The sequence below is a fragment of the Myotis daubentonii genome, chromosome X (assembly GCF_963259705.1).
Source record: "Myotis daubentonii chromosome X, mMyoDau2.1, whole genome shotgun sequence".
Lineage (NCBI taxonomy): Eukaryota > Metazoa > Chordata > Mammalia > Chiroptera > Vespertilionidae > Myotis > Myotis daubentonii.
The window spans coordinates 128,768,133-128,788,504 of record NC_081861.1 but is presented as its reverse complement, the minus strand read 5'-3'; the positions used below and the strand labels follow the sequence as shown (position 1 = coordinate 128,788,504).

The 20,372-nt window shown below is 40.3% G+C and overlaps 1 protein-coding gene across 3 annotated transcripts in view; it reads right to left on the bottom strand.

Annotated features, from left to right (window-relative positions):
- Positions 1-20,372, bottom strand: part of SH3KBP1 (SH3 domain containing kinase binding protein 1) — a 328,918-nt gene that overhangs the window by 142,874 nt on the left and 165,672 nt on the right. For 2 of the 3 annotated variants that reach the window (XM_059680554.1, XM_059680555.1), the window contains 2 exons: positions 14,261-14,364; positions 2,557-2,686 (listed from right to left, as the gene is read on the bottom strand). In XM_059680554.1, the coding sequence (XP_059536537.1) occupies positions 2,557-2,686; positions 14,261-14,364 (234 nt within the window). Of the gene's footprint in view, positions 1-1,929; positions 1,990-2,556; positions 2,687-14,260; positions 14,365-20,372 lie in introns of all 3 variants that reach the window. The other variant, XM_059680558.1, reaches the window with a different exon arrangement.

Sequence of the window (20,372 nt, the reverse complement as noted above, 5' to 3'; positions counted from 1 at the left end):
ACCTGAGGCATTTTCTTGAACTTCTGCTGATTTGCGTTACCCCTTTTCTGCAATGTGAGCTGACTGAAGGCGGAGATTTGATTTGTCTCTATATATCTTAAATGCCTTATACAGTGTCTTCGTAACAACAGGACTCAAAGAAAAGGTTGAGTGAATAGAAGAAAGGGAGGAAAGAAGGGAAGAGAGAAGGAAGGATTGATGAATAGATAGGGACACACAGAGAGAGAGATAGGTAGATGGGCCCTCTTCTTCTTAACTATATATGTAATATATAATATATAATATATAATATATACACCATATATATATATATATATATATATATATATATATATATATATATATATATATATATATATATATATATATTAAAAGCCATGTAGTTCTTACCAGAAGCATCCACCTTCCTTAGAATACCATGCTCTTCAGGACCTGAAATCCCCTCAACAAGGGACAGATTCCACGGTAACTAAATGTGGCTGCTGAAATTATTGGGATCTCCTGGTCCTGAAATGGAAGGCTTTGAACTGAATGAGTTTTGTGAGCTTTGGGGAAGGCAGTCTCTACAAGAGAAGCAGCCTCTTGCAAGCATGAGAAGGAAAGCTACGTGACTGGGGAGGCCATTCCTTTCAGCCTCCTAACCTCCTGCCTGCTCCAGAAATCCCAGCACTGTGTGCTTTGAGCTGAGCAATGTTAAATGTCCATATTATTGACCTGTAGTAACAGGACAGCTTATTTCAATAGTTTCAAAAATACAAGAGGCAAAACTGAGAATGGTTTCCCAGACTACCTAAACTAACTAGAGCATCACAATCATGGCTGGATACTAAGAGGTCAGGGTTCTCCAAAAAAGATTGCCCAACACCTCCCCCAACCTCCTTTTCTGCATCAGTAGAGGAATCCGCAAGTAATTTCCACATACAGACAATGCTTCAGTAAACATGGTACCAAGCAGAGTGTAAGCAGCCTCAAAATACTGATTATGTACCAAGAGTTTATAATGATTAACAATGAGAATAACCATTTATGGCGGGCCTTGTATGAGTGAGGTGTTTTATGCACATTATTACTATTGGAACTCATAATGCACTTCCCCACAGAAACAGTGATATAATGACCCAATCTGGTCCTCCCTAAAAAAAAAAAAGAAAAAAAGTCCATTTAATCTACAACATCCCTAAGGTATGGTATTGTTATTATAGAACTCAAGTACCAGGTACAATAATATTCCAGTATACAAAAAAAGCACCAGGCAGTTAGAATTCTAATCTGTACTTTGGGAGCTATAAACAAATCCCACTCTATCATGGGATCAAGGACACTTTCTGCTCTCCTGATCATACTCATCAGTTGGGCCATATTAGCAGAGAACCCCCTCTCCCCAAGCCAGAGAAGGCAGCAAAAACTCAAAGATGCTTCATTTGCTCCAAATTACCTTGTGACCTTCCTACCATAGATCCTAGGATAGAAATGGGGTTCAGGGGTGAGGGGTCCCAGGCTTTGGAAGTAGATGGAAAGGGTGTAGCTAAAGCCACTGTGCCAACCAGCCAGCACTGCTGCTTCTATGGATGATGCGCTGCTGAGGCACCAAGTAAAGGAGGTTGCCTGAACACCTCTCTGGAAATAGCTTTACCTCCAAATTGGAAACTTGTGCAATCATGCTACTGGTTAAATAAAAGAAACACAACTAACTTGAGAACTCCACTCAAGAGAGATTTTTCCAAGTGGAAAAGAAAGCTGTTTAACAATTATTTTGACAGGATGGAGCTGTCCTCCTCTTGTCAGGTAGTACCTTGCCACTATGACACAGTCAAACCTCTTACGACATTCATGCTCATGACCTTGGCTCAAGACGGCACAAGAGATACACAGACACCCACGCAGGAAGTTGGGTTAGCGACTGGGAGAACAAAGCTTCCCGGTCCTGACCTTTTGCTCCGTGAGCTGGAAAGGGCAGCAGAGAAGCTGGAGGGAGGAGAGCTTCAGGCCCTGGAGAAAGAAAGACCTGGAGTTCGTTCTCACCATTGCAGAGGGACATGCATGCTCACCCAAAATGAGGCTAGGCTTTCAGCTGTCTCATCATACTTTTAAGGGAACTGGCATGCACTCGTCCCAAACACTGGACTTCTCACCACCAATGATTTGTGTATGTTTGTGCCATTCTTCTCCAAGTTCTTCAAGGGATGCTGAGAAATATAGCAATCTCATTTGCTTCATTTAAAAATAATTATCAACTTGCAGTGAGGGACAGACACTCTAGAAGTATATGAAGGCACAGCCATGTGGGTCACGCATGAGAAAGTATTACTATGGCATGAATGTTGACAGTCACCAATCCAGAGACAGGGTGTGCGTCTACACACACATAAAGGTATGCAGGTCACACCTGTACAATGATAAACTTAATACACCACATGGGTTAAGGCAGCATAACCAAAATATATTCGTGAGCTTTTGTCGTAACTGCTTGGCATAGGCTACAGAGCAGAGGGGAGGCAGAAGTACCACCCGCTGGTGTCCCCACCCTTTCCTGCATGGTGGTGGGGACATCCTTACTTGACTTGGAGAGCTGCTCATCCTGGGAAATGCTGAGGTCATCTGACTCTCCCGACAGCTCCTTGATGAAGTTGGAAGGAAACATGCCAGTCTTTCCATTGAGAACACCTTCCCACCATCCTTCTTCTACCTGTGCATATGGGAACCAAACAGAGAAGCAGGGGTCAGGTTAGTTTCCTTTCCCATCTGTGTGGTGCAGAGTGCAGAGCCCACACAGGCGTAGCTAAAGGACTCAGAGCTTACACTTTAACAAGGAACCAGAAAGCAGATGATAGAGCCTTGAGATTCAGATTCAGAAAGGGGGGTTTAACCTGGGGGCCATAAACACAGTGGAAAAGAATTATTTTCACTAACCTCAAATTTGAAATTTGGAATTTCCTTTTATTACAAAGGTAACAGAAGGACCTGTGACTCGTGACCAAACACATCACAGTTGTTCTCATGTCACATCATACATGCTATGAGTATCTCAAGATATCGTTTGTGCTCATTGCTACTTGGAAATGATGGCAGTGTCACACCTACTAGGAGACCTTGTTATTTAATGTATTAATGAGAAATTACTTCTTACATACAATAAGGAATACCACATAGGTTACTATATCAAAATTTGCTTTTAAAATAGTTTGATAGTTACTCACTATAAATGGTTCTCTTTATAATCTTATGTGTTTAATTTTATGCATTTAAAACCATTATCTAAAAACTGAGAATGGCTTCCCAGACTACGAAACTAACTAGGCAGTCTAACAAAAACAGTTAATCCCCGAGCTAAGAACTCAATGGGAAGGTGGAAGGACTCCCTGGAGGTTTCTGAAAGGTCCTAGATTACCCTGAGATGAACTGAAATAGGGTGAAGGAAGGGCAGCCAAGCTACAGTGATCTGGTGGGGGAGTGAAGGCTGGAACTGGTGGAGCAGCAAGAATGAAGAAGGCAGGTACAGATTTGAAGGCCCTTTGAGGTATGAGCTGGTCTTTAGTGACCAACTAACTGGACAAGCAAGAAAAGGGTTAAATAAAATTTTGTTATGGAGCCACTAACAGAACACCAGAAGTAAGAATAGCAAGCTGGCTTCTTAGAGGAAAATATCAGGGCATTTTGAGAACAAGCAAGTATTAAGTCACCAGTGGTGTGGTAGAACAGGGAGAGACCTAGAACCTTTGAATTCTTTTTACCACCTGTGAACATTACCTACTCAATCAATACATACAATTTAAAAACTGAAATAATTAAAACAATAAAAGAATATTGAATGAAAAGCCCAGTTCACATACTATCCTGAAACTTAGCAGTTATATTACTTTATTCAAATTTCCTACCAAACTGAACCCTGGTTTTCCTATCTGTATAATAAGGACAATTAATACACTTGATCAGTGTTAGAGATAGATGTACTACGATTCTACACTAGGGTCTGGGGACACATAACTGTATAGGACATGACATGTCATTTTTTCCCCTCAAGAAGTTGATGTTCTATCATGGCATAAAGGGCATGTGGTTTAAAAAGGGGAAAGGATATATGTGACCAAAAACTAACAATGCAAGATAAATAGATGAGAAAATTCCATGACCTGGCACAAATCAAACTTGTTCCCCAAAATCAAGGTCATTGAGATCTGGGATGCTAAAGGAAGGCCTTGAGAAAAAAAAGAAATCAGAATTAAGTTTGGCCTCTTAGAGTAGCAAAGACAGATTCAAGTAGGGGTTGGGGTGTGAGATATTCAGGAAAGGGGGAAGCTGGTAGAGCCTGTGGAATGCAGTCAGTCAGAATGGTGTTTAGAGCATTTGTTAGGGAATTTATGGAATATAGACTTGCAGAGTGATGGTTATATCTGCATGATCACAGAATCTTCTGAAAAGAATCCATACAACAGCATCCATGCACAACAGTCCCAATGACTATTCAATACCAAATCATGGCATTTAATAGCATTGTAGTTTAAATAATTCTATGTTTCTATGCCAAGTCAACTGATACACATTATTCTTTCAAGGAGCTTTTTATAAGATTAGGATGGTTAGAAAGATTCACCATGAGCCTGAATATAAAGAGTCACAGGATTTGTAGCATGTGGTCCTTTGTGGTTGTCCTGAATAAGGAACCATAAAATGACCTTTCTCCTGTAATCATAGGACAGGAGGGAAAAACCAAGGGCATGGACCACAAATAAGCAGTTTCTGGCATAATCCCTGACAGCAAAAGGGCAGCTGGGACAATTCCATTTGATTCAGTTTGACGGTATCTAAAATGTTCCTATTCCCAATAATAAGCAGCTCCAGCCCGAGATCCCTGAAGGAAGTGCTGCTGATGTGCGGAATTGGTGGGCTGCCTGCTGGGAAAACAGGGGTGCCTTCACCTCACCATAGCTCCAGATGCCTATATCACTGTCAGCACAGTCTGAGAGGAGTGGCCAACAGGGAAATAGCACAGATCTATCATTAGCCACACAGTGTGTAGAGGGGCAGACAATAAAAACACTGCTCATCCCTTGGTGGGTACACTTCCATTGCAGGCGCCATAGGCAGTGGGGGGGTCTGGCCTCAGTACCAGTGAGGGCTGTTCAATACTTTTTCTTCCTATAGCTTGCTGCTTTGGTTGTGAAATTTAGGCTGGATATATGAGAAAAATGATCCTCACCCTCACACTATCCCTCTTCCATGATATTCCAGTTCAACTTCCCATATAAAAATGAGGACACTGAAGCCCAGAGTGATTACATTCATTCATTCACACCATCTTTCATTCATTCAAAGAGTAAAGCATAGTACCTTACAATATGGAATAAATAAATGAATACATGAATGAATGAATAGCAGAGAAATCATTGGAGGAAACTTCCATGGGGCCTACAAAGACCTAATGGCTTCACAAGAGGATTTTTTCCTTCCTGCGAGGAGCAAAAGGGACCTGACTATATTGGCCATTGGTCTTAATTAGATACTGCCAAGCCTAGGTCTGTGTATCCCACCCAATTTCACTAATATTTAATGAGCAGCTATCCTATATTGCTTGAGGACCTCGGGACAGATTGGTTGAGAAGTTTCTGCAACAAAGAAATTAACATACAGAGCCTGTATACCCCCTGCTTAGAAAAAGAGCTTGCTCGTGTTTATGCTTCTATATTTAAAAGAGAGAAAGAAATGTGTCCCTTTGTAATAAAGTGGAAATTACGGATGTTACTAAAGGCTTATAATTTCTGACCCAAGGAAAATGATGGAAGGGGGTAGATACCCACATTCTCCATATTCATGTTCTCCTCCACCAACACATACCTTAACATTACTACAATTTACCTCAAAATGTATTCAGACTTGGTAGGTTGTATGCTTCTAGGAATTTTTCCATTTATTCTAGGTTGTTCAATTTGTTGGTGTATAATTGTTCATAGTAGTCTCCTAAGATCCTTTGTAATTCTGTGGTATCAGTTCTAACCTCTCCTCTTTCATTTCTGATTTTGAGTCCTTTTTTTTCTTGGTGAGTTTAGCTAAAGACTTTAGCTAAAAACTTTTGGGCTGAGTTTGTTCTTCTTTTCTAGTTCCTTGAGGATATTATGAAAAGTGAAATAAGTCAGAAAAAAGACAAATACTGTACGATCGCACTTATATGTAGAATCTAAAAAAAAAAAAAACACACAACAAAAAAAACCCTCCTAAACTCATAGATCAGGGGTCCTCAAGCTTTTTAAACAGGGGTCCAGTTCACTGTCTCTCAGACCATTGGAGGGCCGGACTATAGTTTAAAAAAAAATTATGAACAAATTCCTATGCACACTGCACATATCTTATTTTGAAGTAAAAAAATAAAACGGGAACAAATACAATATTTGTATTTGCATGTGGCCCGCGGGCCGTAGTTTGAGGACCCTTGTTAGTGAACAGATTGGTCATTGTTTAGAGGCAAGGGATATAAGGTAGGTGAAATGAATGAAGATGACCACAAGATACAAACTTCCAGTTTGATAAATTCTGGGGTTGTAATGGTGATGACAGTTAACAATCCTGTAGTGTATATTTTAAAGTTGCTAAGAGAGTAGATCTTAAAAGTTCTCATTACATGAAAAAATTGTAACTGTGTGGTTATGGATGATAACAAAATTCATTGTGGTAATCATTTCATAATATACACATGTATGAACTCATTATGTTGAACACCTGGAACTAATACAATATTATACATCAATTATCTCAATAGAAATTTATTCAGAAATAATTAAATGAGAATTTCAGTAGTGGTCATTTACCTTACCTATGAGAACGAAAAGTAGTTTGAAAATTTAAAAATAATAGAGAAATATTAAGATAGGTATTTAAAGTTTTTAAAATTGAGGTATAATTCATATAAATGCACAGATCTTAATAGTACAAGTTGATCAGTATTCATACACCCATGAAACCCATACCTCTATTAATATACAGATCATTTCTATCACTCCAGAAAATTCCCTTGTGTCCCATTCCAGGCAATCCACTTCCAAGCAACCACTAATCTGATTTCTATCACCCATGATTGATTTTGCCTTTTCTAGAATTCATGTATATGTGCTAAGACATAGTTTACATTTGGAATATTGCCGGGGGGGGGGACAAATATCAAACTGTTTCTAGAAAACATCTTTTTCTATTAGTGGAAATTATATATATAATTTAAGGGAACCACTTTCTAAAGTCATAAACACCTACATTATTTTCCATTTTAGTTGCTTTAACTAACTATCCTTGTTGATTTGGGGACATAGAAAGCTGGTTGTGACAAATATCAACAAGTATTATCTAGGTCCTAAATGCCTGTGTAGTTCATTGTCTGATTACCTCTTTCTGGTAGGATCAAAACATTCTATACACACAGAATGCTTATTTTTCTTCCTTCCCCTCATTCTTCTGAGAATAAGCCTATTCCGCATGAGAGGGAGCCCCTCAAAGGAGAAATGTGTAGAGTAATTTAAAGGGAAATGACTTAAGAAAACATATACAACTTCTATTTAAGACTTTAGCAAACTTTGCCCAATGAGACAGAGCAACATCCATGATTTTCCTCATAGTGGAAAGGGTTTCTAGTAGGGCTTTTACAGACATCCTTCAGCAGTGCTTGAAAGTCCTGTCCTTCAAAACTACTGCAGACTAGTCTACAGGTCTCCAAATTATTAAATGATCTATGCTAAGACCTTATTATCATTCCAACTTGAAAATATAAGCAAATAGGAAATTAAGCCAGCAAGATAACCATTCTGATGAATCAAGATACTGAAGTTTTGTCCTGTCATAATTCCCAGGTGAGAAAACTGTCTATGGCAGCGGTTCTCAACCTGTGGGTCGCAACCCCTTTGGCGGTTGAACAGCCCTTTCACAGGGGTCACCTAAGACCATCCTGCATATCAGATATTTACATTATGATTCATAACAGTAGCAACATTACAGTTATGAAGTAGCAACGAAAATAATTTTATGGTTGGGTCACAACATGAGGAACTGTATTTAAAGGCCCAGAAGGTTGAGAACCATTGGTCTATGGTGCCGGGGTCCGACCCCAGCGGGTCCAGGGGTCCCCAAAGGTGTGGACGGAGTCGGCGAAGAAGGAATGACACGGAGACAGCGTTCAGTTGATCAGCAGCCTAGCCAGGATCTCCAGCCAAGTTCTGGTCTCGATCTCCAGAGAGGTTCTGCTTAGGATCTCCAGCCAGGTTCTGTCCAGGTTCTCCAGGCAGGTCCAGTCACCAGGTTCTAGTCAGGCTCTCCTGCCAATCTCCGCAGTCAGGTTCAGTCCAGGATCCCCTGCCATGCTCTCTCGCCAGGCTCCGCCTCCAGGCTCCGAGGCCAGTCCCTGTCCAGGATCCTCCGGCATGCTCTCTCCAGCGAAGTTCTTCTGTCCCTAGAGAACGTTCTGTGTAGGTTCTGTGCCTAGGCTCTGTCTCTCTTGGTCCTGTCTTCCAAGCCCTGTGTCTTGCTGTCTTGTTACATCTATATTTATACCAGTTCATTTTAATCCTGTCAATCTCTATTACAAAGGTTAGGGCGTTTCTTATCTCCATTCCAGGGAGTAAAGATTATGTAGCTTAAGCATGATTGTTTGTAGTTAAATTGATTAACTACCCGCCTGGCACTTAGTTAAGGAGTTTCATCCCCTCCCTAACTTCAGGGAAAAATCCCTACCTGGGGAAACAACCTTTCTCGGAGAGGTGACCTTGGTTAAAACACAGCACCAAGAAGGTGAGCAAACACATTAAGAACCGTATGCCATATATGCCAGGTCCCTTGAAACAGCAAGGATGGACCGGCTCCCGGCACTATGGGATGTGATGATATTAGAAAACCATACCGAAGAATAGGGTATTTCTTTAAAAGTTCAGTGTGGGCAACACTATAACGTTTATGTCAACCAAATTTGACTGTATCTGCCAATTCCTGCTTCCTATGCTCCACACCTGCCCTGAAGGTTCATAGGTCATACCCAACTTTAGAGCAAGGTTGCACTATCCTCCTGTCCATCCTATAGACTAGCCCATCACTTTATATAATGCAGCCTGTGCTTGCTGAATTCATCCAAGTACTTCTCACTTTCCACATGCCGTGTTGAAATGTCACCTATTCTAGCAAGCATCTTCACCCTCACTGAGAACCTTTGTTCTTAAATCCCTCCCTCATTTATCATTGCCATCATTTACCACTCTAATAACATCTTGAGTTATTAATTACATTTTAAACTGTGTCTATCTTACCCTCCCTGACTCTATCTGACTATGGGGTGGGGGTGAGGGTGGGGGTGGAGGCTGAAAGTTCCAACCTTCTAATCACATGATTAGCTCCACTGACAACCCTCACCCTTTGGTACTTCCAAAAGTCATCTCATTAGCATAACAAAAGACACCTTGATCACTCTCTCTGCTTAGGAAATTCCAAGGATTTTAGGAGCTCTGTGCCAGAATGACTAGGCAAAGACCAAATATATATTTCTTATTATAAGTCACAATATAATAACTACCCATCCAAACTGACAAAGGCTATCTGATGAGTTAAAGTTTTGGAGGATTCCAACAGCCTATTTAGCTCTAGATAAAAGAACCAAATCTCCTGCTATGCGTACAAGAAGGAAAATGTGTTAAGTTACTTGGAAGTGCAAGTTACTTCTTTGTAAACTACAAGGCCAGGTTAGGCTTTAAGTCTGAAACTGAAGCCAGTGGTCTCCAGCCAGCCTGACTAGGGACCACTTAGAAACACCTCAAAAACTAACGACAAAGAGCAAATAAAAGCAAGAATCTCTGAACATCCCTTAGGTCACGACTAAGACAGACTGGTTGAGGCCAGGCTCATCCAACACAAAGGGAAAAGTGGCTCATTTCTCAAGCTTTACATGACACAGACAGGAAAAGAAAGCCTTCAATGACCTTTTCCAAAAAAATAGGCCAACAAGCCAGTTTTGAAATTCCAGAGGCTCTCAGATGCTATTTCTCCAGGTAACCTTTTCCATATGCCACCTCTGTTCTTATAATCTGAACTTTGCCTGATTTATCAGTCTTCTCAACTGTGGACAAAATGACACAAATGTGTATTTACAATGATCTCTTTAAAAATATCTACCTAGAAATTCAGCCTGCTATTTTTCCTTTTGAACTGGCAACCCAGTTCATTTAGATTCACAATGATGGATCTAATGATGAGAGCAGAATCACTCATTACTCCCTAGCCAGGAGGCAGAAGCATGGTGAGGGCTTTCTTGAGCAATTTCCCCTTGCCAACTCCACTTAGCCCTGGACTGCCATACACTCTCTATTCCTTCTCTAAGCCACATTACAGAGGACCGTAGTTGACTCCTGCCTAATGAGGGTCAGGGCTGTGTCTACCCAAATGTGCTTAAGCCCACTGTTCTTATTGCTAGCCCACAATTTGGTTACATAGCTAAAAAATATGAATGAGGAGAAAGGGTTAGTGGTGTGAAGGGATAATGGTAATGACTTGAAGGTTAAAAACACTGCTGAATTAGGTGTGGACAAGACAACAGAGAGATTAGGTGTGGCAGACTGTAGTACTTTAGGTTTACATACTCCAGTTGCTTCACAGCATGTGCATTTGTGTGTGTATAGCTTTTCAATATAGTAGAATCATTCTATTAATGAATCAATAAAAATACAACATATAATATGTATATATACACACACAATACAATATATTTTTTATTGACCAATAGATTGATTGATTCTATAGTATTGCAAAGCTATTGCTATTGTCTTACCTCAATCAGTCCCTGATATTTTAGGGCTTTTGTTTATTTTGTTATTAGTTTTCAGCAGGATTAGAAAATAGCTATTCATTAGCACTTATACAACATCCTTTATAAGAGAAAGGGGCAGATTTTATATTATACAGTGATTATGGCCCCAAATCCACAATATTACAAGTAAGTTGGAACAACCGGGAAATTAATTTTTGATGATATAATTTTAAAAATATGGATTAAAAGTCCAACCTTTATGTTTGTTTTACATAAATAGCATAGGATCATAGCTACTTTTCATTTTTCCTACTTGAAGAAAGCCAGAACGAAGCCTACCATTGAACTGGCAGTGAGTGGAAAGAAGACTGGGATTGTGGGTGCTGGTGAAGTTCTATGTCATCTAGGTGAGGAGAGTAACAGCCCTGTGATCACTCTTCTTTAGCCATTCATGCTTGCTTCCCCTACACCCAACAGGTAGGTGAGTGTGAGTAATATTTCCCAGAAATTTGTTAATAAATTTCCTTATCTTAATATGTATTTGTTAAACATTATTACAACATTTTCCCGGTCAGCGTGGCTCAGTGGTTGAGCATCGACCTATGAACCAGGAAGTCACTGTTTGATTCCCAGTCAGGGCACATGCCTGGGTTGCAGGCTCAATCCCCAGTAGGGGGTGTGCAGGAGGCAGTCAGCAATGATTCTCTCTCATCATTGATGTTTCTCTCTTTCTGACTCCCTTCCTCTCTGTGAGCAATAAAAAATATATTTTAAAAAAACATTATTACAACATTAAAGGAAAAACCATCTTTGACAGAACCATTTTCCATTCTTATTCCATCTCTGGTCATGTGCATGGAGCTATATTTTATATGACTATATCCTTGTATATGCAATTTTGTGTTCTAATCTGTTCATTTATTTTGCAAAAAAATATTTTCATATTTACATTTATTAATTTACTTTATTCATCAAGCCTTTATTAAGGTATGTATTAGGTTTTAGGCACTATTCCAGGAACCACGAATGTAAAGATAGATAAAAACCAGATCCCTGTTTTAAAGAACTAGCAAGTTAGCAGAATATACCAGGTAATTACAATGCACAGTATTGTCATAAATACAGACTTAAAGGCCTCTGTGTTTGCCATCTTAATGGCTTCACAATCTTCTAGCGGGATAATATAACAATTCACATAACTATTCACTTTCTTGATTATTTTTCATTATCACGTGTACTGCTGCAATGAACATATTTCACTTTTTTTTCTGTTAACCATTTTCTGTGGATAAATTCCTTGGAGTGAGATTACTGGGTCAATGTGTAGTATTAATTCAGATTTTTATAGCTCTTGACATACCTTGCTAAATAGCTTCATAAATATATGCAAAGTTACCACTTCCAAGCATTGCCAGCATCTTACCACTAAATAATTTTTTAGAATTTTCAAAAGCAGGACCTATTATTGTGTTCAATTGTATTTATTTAATTAACAGCAGGGTGGAACATTTTCTCATCATTAGGATTTTTATGTCACCATGGGGGATTTGTGTTTATGGAAAATTTATCTATCATTTATCACTGTTATGGCAGCTTCCTAATATATTTTCAGATGGTACAAATAACTTTTCATCCTAATTTATTGCAAAATTTTCTGTGTTGTTCTCTTTGTTTAGCTAGATTCACTTCAAATCATACCAAAATTTTAACTCTTTTTTTAAATTAGGCACACTGTTGTTGGTTTTTTCCCTCTGGAATTTCTTAAGAAATCTGTACTTCTACCATTGGTATAAATAGTCTACACTGTTGTCCATTTTTTCACTCATTCAACTTTCAACAAATTTCCTATGCATCCTTCTTGGCACCATGGATAAAAAAAATGATGAATGAATGACATATTAATACAAATTATTATTATCCAAAACTTGGAAATAGGCAAAGGGGTTACTGTATGTCTTCCAAGTGCCACACAGGGAACCTTATTAATTAATTCTCCAGGGATACATATCTTGTTTGACATACTATGTACTATGCATGAGGTTAGTTTACAACTCTGTTAGTGGGGGTGTTAACTGGTAGAGCAGTGAAAGCAATGCAAATGATTCTTGCCACATGGCAATGAAAATAGATTTTGACCAGCAGAGGTGTAAGTGATTTATCCCCTAAAAAAGATTAACCTCAGAGGTTACAGCTTTAACTGTAGGATACTACTATGTAGTTTTGCATCTAACTTAGCAATCTTAATCAAGAATTTTCTCTTTTAGTGATTATAAATACTTTGCTCTTTCACAATTCTCTTTGAGTCAGCCTTACCATCTTACAGATCCCCTCATTAGTGAGTTAAATAAAGCTTTGACACATGCTCACCTTATGTTTGTATGTGAGTCAGGAAATCTGGCTGCTAGCATCAGCCCTATTCACATCATAGTTCATTTAATATCCTTGACTTCTAGCTTCCTTTTTTGTAAATTGTGGGTTTCTGTAAAGTCCAATGGTATTCAGGAAACCAAAGCAAACAGAAAACTGTATTTCTACATACATATAACATGCATTGAATCAGAATGAATGATCAGGTTCTAAGTGCGAAGCCCAGGCCCTCCCAGGGAGTCTGAGAAGCCCACACCAGTGTCTGATGGGACACTTCACCAGCAAGGCTGTCTCTGAGTAGCCAGGACCAAACAGGAACAAGGGACAGTGGTGCAGTGGGAAGAACAAGGTCTCCAGCCAAGTGGACCTGGCTTTAATCCTCAGCCCTACCTCTCCTAGAGTTTCTTGAGCTTCATTCTTCATTTACAAAAGAAAATGGGCCCAACGGGTGTTGCTCAGTGGTTGAACATCAACCTTTGAACCAGGAGGTCATGGTTACATTGCCGGTCAGAGCACATGCCTGGGTTGCGGACTCGATCCCCAATGTGGGGCGTGCAGGAGGCAGCCGATCAAGGATTCTCTCTCATCATTGATGTTTCTATCTCTCCCTCTCCGTTCCTCTCTGAAATCAATAAAAATGTATTTTTTTTAAAAAAATGCTTGTGATAAGCCAACAGGGCAGTGTGTAAAGAACCTCGTCACACATGGCACATACTAGGTCTTCCATGAATATCACATATTTTCCTTCCCTCTGAATGCACAGTGTCCCCCACACTGAATACTGAATCCATCTTCTAGACATCTCTAGATCAAGAGCACTTCTGGATATCCAGAGGCTACGAGCAATTGAAGCAGAGGAGAAAAGCTGTGGCATTGGGTTGGAATTTCAGAGGTGCCTAGCACTAGCATGCTGTGTTAGAAAGATAATGGTTTTAAATGGCCCCACATCTGGCCCCAGCAGGACTGGTGGCATCCATCTCTGAGAACCCTTTTCCTCTGAGAAGAAACTCAACTAGATTATGTCTCAGGTCTCTTTGAGCTTTAACATCCACCACGGAAAGGCCAACCAGCCATGAGTTGGTTCTGACAACCCGTTCAAGGCTACCACACCTGCCTGCCTGGCACACTTACCTCTCCTACCACCTCTATGATGTCACCAACTTTCAGCTCCAGTTCGTCATCATTCTGGGGCAGGTAGCTGAACGCCACCTGGCACCGGCGCCTCCGCCGCTCGCCTAAATGGGAAAAGCAAAATATTTAGATACAGCACTTGTCTCAAAATTAGATTTTAAGGAGAGGCTTCCTAGGCATGCAGGCAAATTAAGCTGACTTGTATCAAATATGCTCTCTGGGACGTGGCTAGAGGCACAGCAGCCCTGTTCTCTCAGAGAGAGGCAGTAGAAAGCAGAGCAATGCTTCTTGGTCTTTTAAAAGCTGCCGGGTCAGAAAGGCATGGATATGAGAAACCAATCCGTTGGTGCAAAAGGAAAAACCCCACCCCGAAGCGCTGGAGCACAGTGTTGCCTTAAACGGTTTTCCATGGATGGGGCTTTGTATTTGCTGCTGTTGATTTTTAATGAAAGCTGATGTGATATAGTAGAGTAAAAAGAATGGTCTGCTTCTAATGCTAGCAAGGCAGAGGAAATTTTTCCCCAATGTGCAAAGGAAAAGATAAACTAGCCTGGCCTTTTTCTCACTAATCATCACCCTTTCAACATGCTGGAACTCAGGCCTGATAAGCAGAGGCTAATTAGATTTCAGGCTGCTCTTGGTGCCATTTCAAACGCCCCCAGGGGTTCAACAAATCCACTTCTGTCCTCTTCCCTCTGTTCCTAGGGGATCCATTAACAGGATCCCTGGCTGCTTACATAGAACCAACTAACGCAGGCAAATCAAGATAAAAGCCAGGACCACACTTCACTTGACCAGAAGTCACTCAAGGTTATAGCATCTCACCCAATGTGGCCCCATTGGGAGGCCCTCCCTGACTTAGAGCTGGTTCAAGTACAGACACACCTATCCACACCACATATATGCATTGTGTGGAGAAAAAACATGCATGTGGTATGTGTAATGGGTAGGGGAGTGAGGGAGACAGAGAGACAGACAGCAGTGGAGGCCCAAGCTGGGCATAGGTGACTAGGAGAGAGGAACTGAGACTAGCATTGCTCAGAAGTTTGTCGCTTAAAGCTGACCACCTCACATCATTCCTTCCTGCTATCACATGGCCTAGAAAACCAAGGGGATCATCAACTTCAAGGAAACATTTAGAAGTGCTTACATTATTTTTGGAGACTGCCTACAGGAATTCTTTTTCATTTCTAATCTTTTCCCTGAGAAAGCAAATCCCTATGGGGTGATCATAGGCCACATTAAGGGCCCCACGCAGAACATCATACAAAAGGGAAGGTCTTTGCTACATCTGATGAGCTCACTGATCAATATTTTTCAAAAGCCACTGGCCTAGTTCTCTCTGTTCCATTTTTCTCTGCCTGAACCTCACTAAGGAAGAACAGAGTTGAACAGAGGGAAGAGGGCAGAAGTTCAGAATCAATATCTTGTCTAATCACATCTTTGGCAACTACAAGAATACACTCCTCCCCTTTGTACAAGATCTCAAGCTGTCTGATCTTGATGAGAACAAACGCTGATTTGTTCAGGCCAATTCCCAGGTGCTAATAGCATTGTCAACAGGCAAAGTAGGCTCTCCCATGGACAGAGGACCCACCCAACTGTCTTTTCCCAGGCAACAAGTGAGAAAGTGTGGTACCCCAGTGCAAAGAACTCCACCACTATTCCATGGTTTCTAACACAACAGAAGACCAATCAAGCACTGTGCATCATAAAGGATAGAGAGTTCTCATTCTAGCTAAGAAAGTCTAGATGACAAGGTGATCTTGGCACCCATAACCTGGGCCTGGTGACTCTCGTAGCCCCTTTAAGATGAAGTTCTACTATAAATCTTTAAAAGCATTATTTGCTAGATATTATTTTAAAAGCAAACTATGCAGATACAAATCTGAATACAAAACAAACAAACATGACAAATGTCTAGAACCCAACACTCATAACCACAGAAGTCACCAAATTCCTGATGGAACTGACTTAAAATAGCATCTAAAGACCTACTGTTAGCTGAACTCACAAAACTTACAGTTGTATGCAAGTTCAATATTCACAAAAACCTCTGTAAAAAGTAGCATCTAATCCAACATGGCAAAAGAGAGAGTGAGATATTCTTCAAGAAAAGACTAAGCTAGCAGATTCTGGACCTGCTTGTTTGGTATTAGGAAGAATGACACATTTACTCTGCCAGACTAGTCAATATTTCTTAAAAAGCTTTCAAGAAGGCTATTCAATTAGTGACATAAAGTTTTATGAGGCACACTGCCAACATACAGGATTAATAAAAGTAAGCCCTACCCTGACTGGCGTGGCTCAGTGTTGGCCCGTACACTGAATGGTTATGGGTTTGATTCCTCATCAAGGACATGTACCTGGGTCGCAGGTTAGATCCCCAACTCTGGTCAGGGCAACCAATCCATGTGTCTCTCTCACATCGTTTCTCTCTCTCTCTCTCTCTCTCTCTCTCTCTCTCTCTCTCTCTCTTTCTCTTCCTCCCACCCTCCATTCCTTCCCTCCCTTCCAATCTCTCTAAAAAAAATCAATGGAAAAAATATCCTAGGGTTGATGATTTAAAAAAAAGGAAGAAAGAAAAGTGAGTTTTCACAGGAGGCATCCAGAGGTTGCTGTGGTAAAGGCCACCTAATCAGACCCCAAGCAGAAACAGCTACTCCCTCTGGCACTGGGATAGCTTTCATCTTCTCTAAAGCACTTCTGATACCCATCACTCTTATCACATCCTGGCAAATACATAAGTTCAAAAGAAAAAGAAAGGAGCCTGAATGAGCAATCATTTTTGCAAAAGTGGAAATTGGGGCTCGGTGACTTACTCGAGGTTACCAAGCTAGTAAGTGACAGTATGTCCTTGGCCTGAGTTCAGAGCTCTCCCTTCAATGCTGGATGAACCAATTCAGCTCCAATCTTGTCCCAAATTCTCTGTGATCTGCACTTAACTGCTTTCTGCAACGCTATATAACATAGCCTTGGGTCTTCACCAGGGCTTTCTCATCACAGATAACTGTCAAACTTCTAGACTGCTGCTCTTCCAGGCCTCAACTTCTACACATCAGTTTCAATCTTGTTTTCCAGTTCTACCCAACCTAAAGCCCACTTCAGGGGGGATGTTGATGTGGAGACATTGCATTTCAGTTGCTTCCATCTATCTTAAATTTAAGGAAGCTCTTGATGTCATTTTCCATTTTTTCCTCTCTTGGCATTTCATTGATGTTTACTAGCCAGTCTTGACTTTCCTCAAAGAAGTAAGCAGACAACATATATAGGGTGTCCCCAAAAAATGTATAGACACTTTTAACAGCTGATAACTCACTTAATTTTCACTCCTTTTCAGGTTTAACTGATTTGAAATAATGGGTGAATCCAAACTAAGCTTTGGACAATGAAAATTTATCCTATAGTACCACTAGACTTTTTTAATGAGGATATGTACAAGATAAAGTTTATGTACACAAATAGTGCACACAATGATTCTTGATGTTTGTGATTCCATTGCTTCATGTTGTCAGTAGTACCTGGACCAAAATGGTCATCAGTTTGAAAATAGGCATTGAAAAAATTTATTTATTTCTGTAGATTCGTTTAAATTTTGAAAATGAAGTGTATATTAATAAACACTGCCTTTATAATAATTCGGTGTGTATACATTTGTTGGGACAACCTGTATATCTGAACAAGAAACTATGTATATTTAATTTTAAATTTAGTCCTCTTAAAAGATAGAAAAGACTTGTTTTAAGGAGGCAAAGCTATATGTATACAACTGTTCAGGGCAGCACTGTTTCTAACAGCAAATGTATACAAGCACAGAGGTCTACACAGGAAACATCCTGAATGTCCACTGGGAGGGAAAGACTACATAAATCATGTAGAAAATGAAACAGCCATTAAATAGAGCAAGCAGCTCTATGTGTACTAACGTGTAAAGGGTGTCCATAATACATTAAGTTCAAAGACCAAGTCACATAATATGTACAATATAAGCCCAACATTGTAAACACACAGACATCCTCACTCTATAACCTCCACCATGGACTCTTTATTTACTCCTGATCACCCACAACCTAGCCCAGAGTATGCATTCAACAAATGTTTATAAAAGAATAAGTGGATTCATTCAACACTCAACTAATATGTGACAGCCTGATACCATTAAGTGAATGAGAGAAAGGGTATGTATGCCCACACAAACTTTAGCACAGAAAATGGTATGGAAGAGTACACTCCAATGTAACAGTGGTATTTTTGGAAAAAGGGTTGGGAGAGTGTAAAGAAAGACTCATTTAAATGTTTCTGCACAAAAATTTCTATTTACAAAGGGCATGTAACACACAAGTTTTAAAACATCACAGTCACCTATTAAAATAATTATTTTCTATTATGAAACATCCTTCTGATCACATTTTAATGACATTAATAGTAAAGTTAGTCTTATTTTCCAAGTAAATAAATACCAATAGACTCAGGCAGAAAGGTAGTTGTCACAAGCTAAATGACAAGAGGGCTCTGAACTGATTGTGGATGATCCATAAAGACAGTGGGAAGTGTGATCCCAGAAAAAGCTCCACACCTGTAGCTCACACTAATTATTCTGATGAGACACTGTTAAAGAACCCCAAGGAGCCCCACAATATTCTCCCAGTTACCAATCCAGGATCATTTTCCCTGGACTGACTCCTCAGACCACACAGCCCAGGCAGCCATGTCCCTCCTGGCAATGGAGGGGCCCTGTGTCCATTGGAGCTCACTCACACTCACTCACTCATTCACACATGCTCAGCCACAAGGACCTTTCTCTGGGTTCCCCTAACAACCACTGTTTTTCTCTAGCTCTGCCCTCATCCAAGAGTATTTCAGTTATCTCTGAGTGTCAATGTATATGTTTGTCTCCACCCTTTCAGCTCTGACATGTTCCAACTCTTTCATGCACACTTTTGTCAACAAATGCGAGCCCTGGCAAGGTAGCTCAGTTGGTTAGAGCATCATCTCAATATGCCAAGTTTGCGGGTTCGATCTCTGGTCAGCCCACATATAAGAATCAACCAATGAGCCCTGGCTGGGTGGCTCAGTTGGTTGGAATATCATCCTGTACACAAAAAGGTTGTGGGTTTAATTCCCGGTCAGAGCACATACTTAGGTTTTGGGTTTGATCCCTGGTCAGGACATCTATAGGAGGCAAGCAGTAAATGTTTCTCTCTCCCTCCCTCTCTCCCTCCCTCATTCCCTCCTTCCTCTATCTGGGCATGTCCTTAGGTGAGGATTTTTAAAAAAGAATCAACCAATGAATGCATAAATAAGTGGAACAATAAAATGATGTCTGTCTCTCTCAAATCAATAAATCAAAAAATTAAGACATAAAACGCAATGTGACTCATTTGCCAGCACCCACATATGCCTCATGATGGTTATGTGGATGGTACTTTATGACAAATGCCCACTCTCAATCCATCTGTGAGCCTAAGTGCCGCATGTGTAGAAACAGAGGGAGGGTCACAAATCCCTGATCTAGTCCTTCCTCAGTCCAAGAAACTTCAGAGTTTAATGTCCTGTTTAAAGAAGCCATTGAAAACAGTCTTAAAGTCAGTCCATTAACATATGACCCCAAAAATTGAGTTTCTGCTACCAGTGCAATACAGAAAGATGCAATCCATCGAATGAACTGAGTTTCCACAAAGAGAAGCAGCATATGGATATTTTCAATGTTAACACTGTCACCAGATGTTTCCTTAGAAGCCACATCTACAGTTTTGGTGTCATGAGCATGAAGAACTCCTCCAACCATGTTATAAAAATGAGGTGTAAATTGGCTGTGTGGAAGGGCACACACACACTAACTATACAGCTCATGCCATGTGGTCCACGTTGATAGCTCAGAGAGAATCCTGGGCCTCATGACATGCAGAGACAGATGAGCCAGTGGTCCCAGCATTGTGATCACCTCATGTGGCCTACTTCATGGCTCCTTGCCCAATTTTTTCAAGTATAAAATTGGAATGATGGGGACAGACCTACTTTACTGAAAGGCTTGCTGCCCCATGACTCCTCCCTTTTTTTCCAATTGTCTTTACATTCATGAATATGTTAAAAGGCGGCTTTGTTAATTATA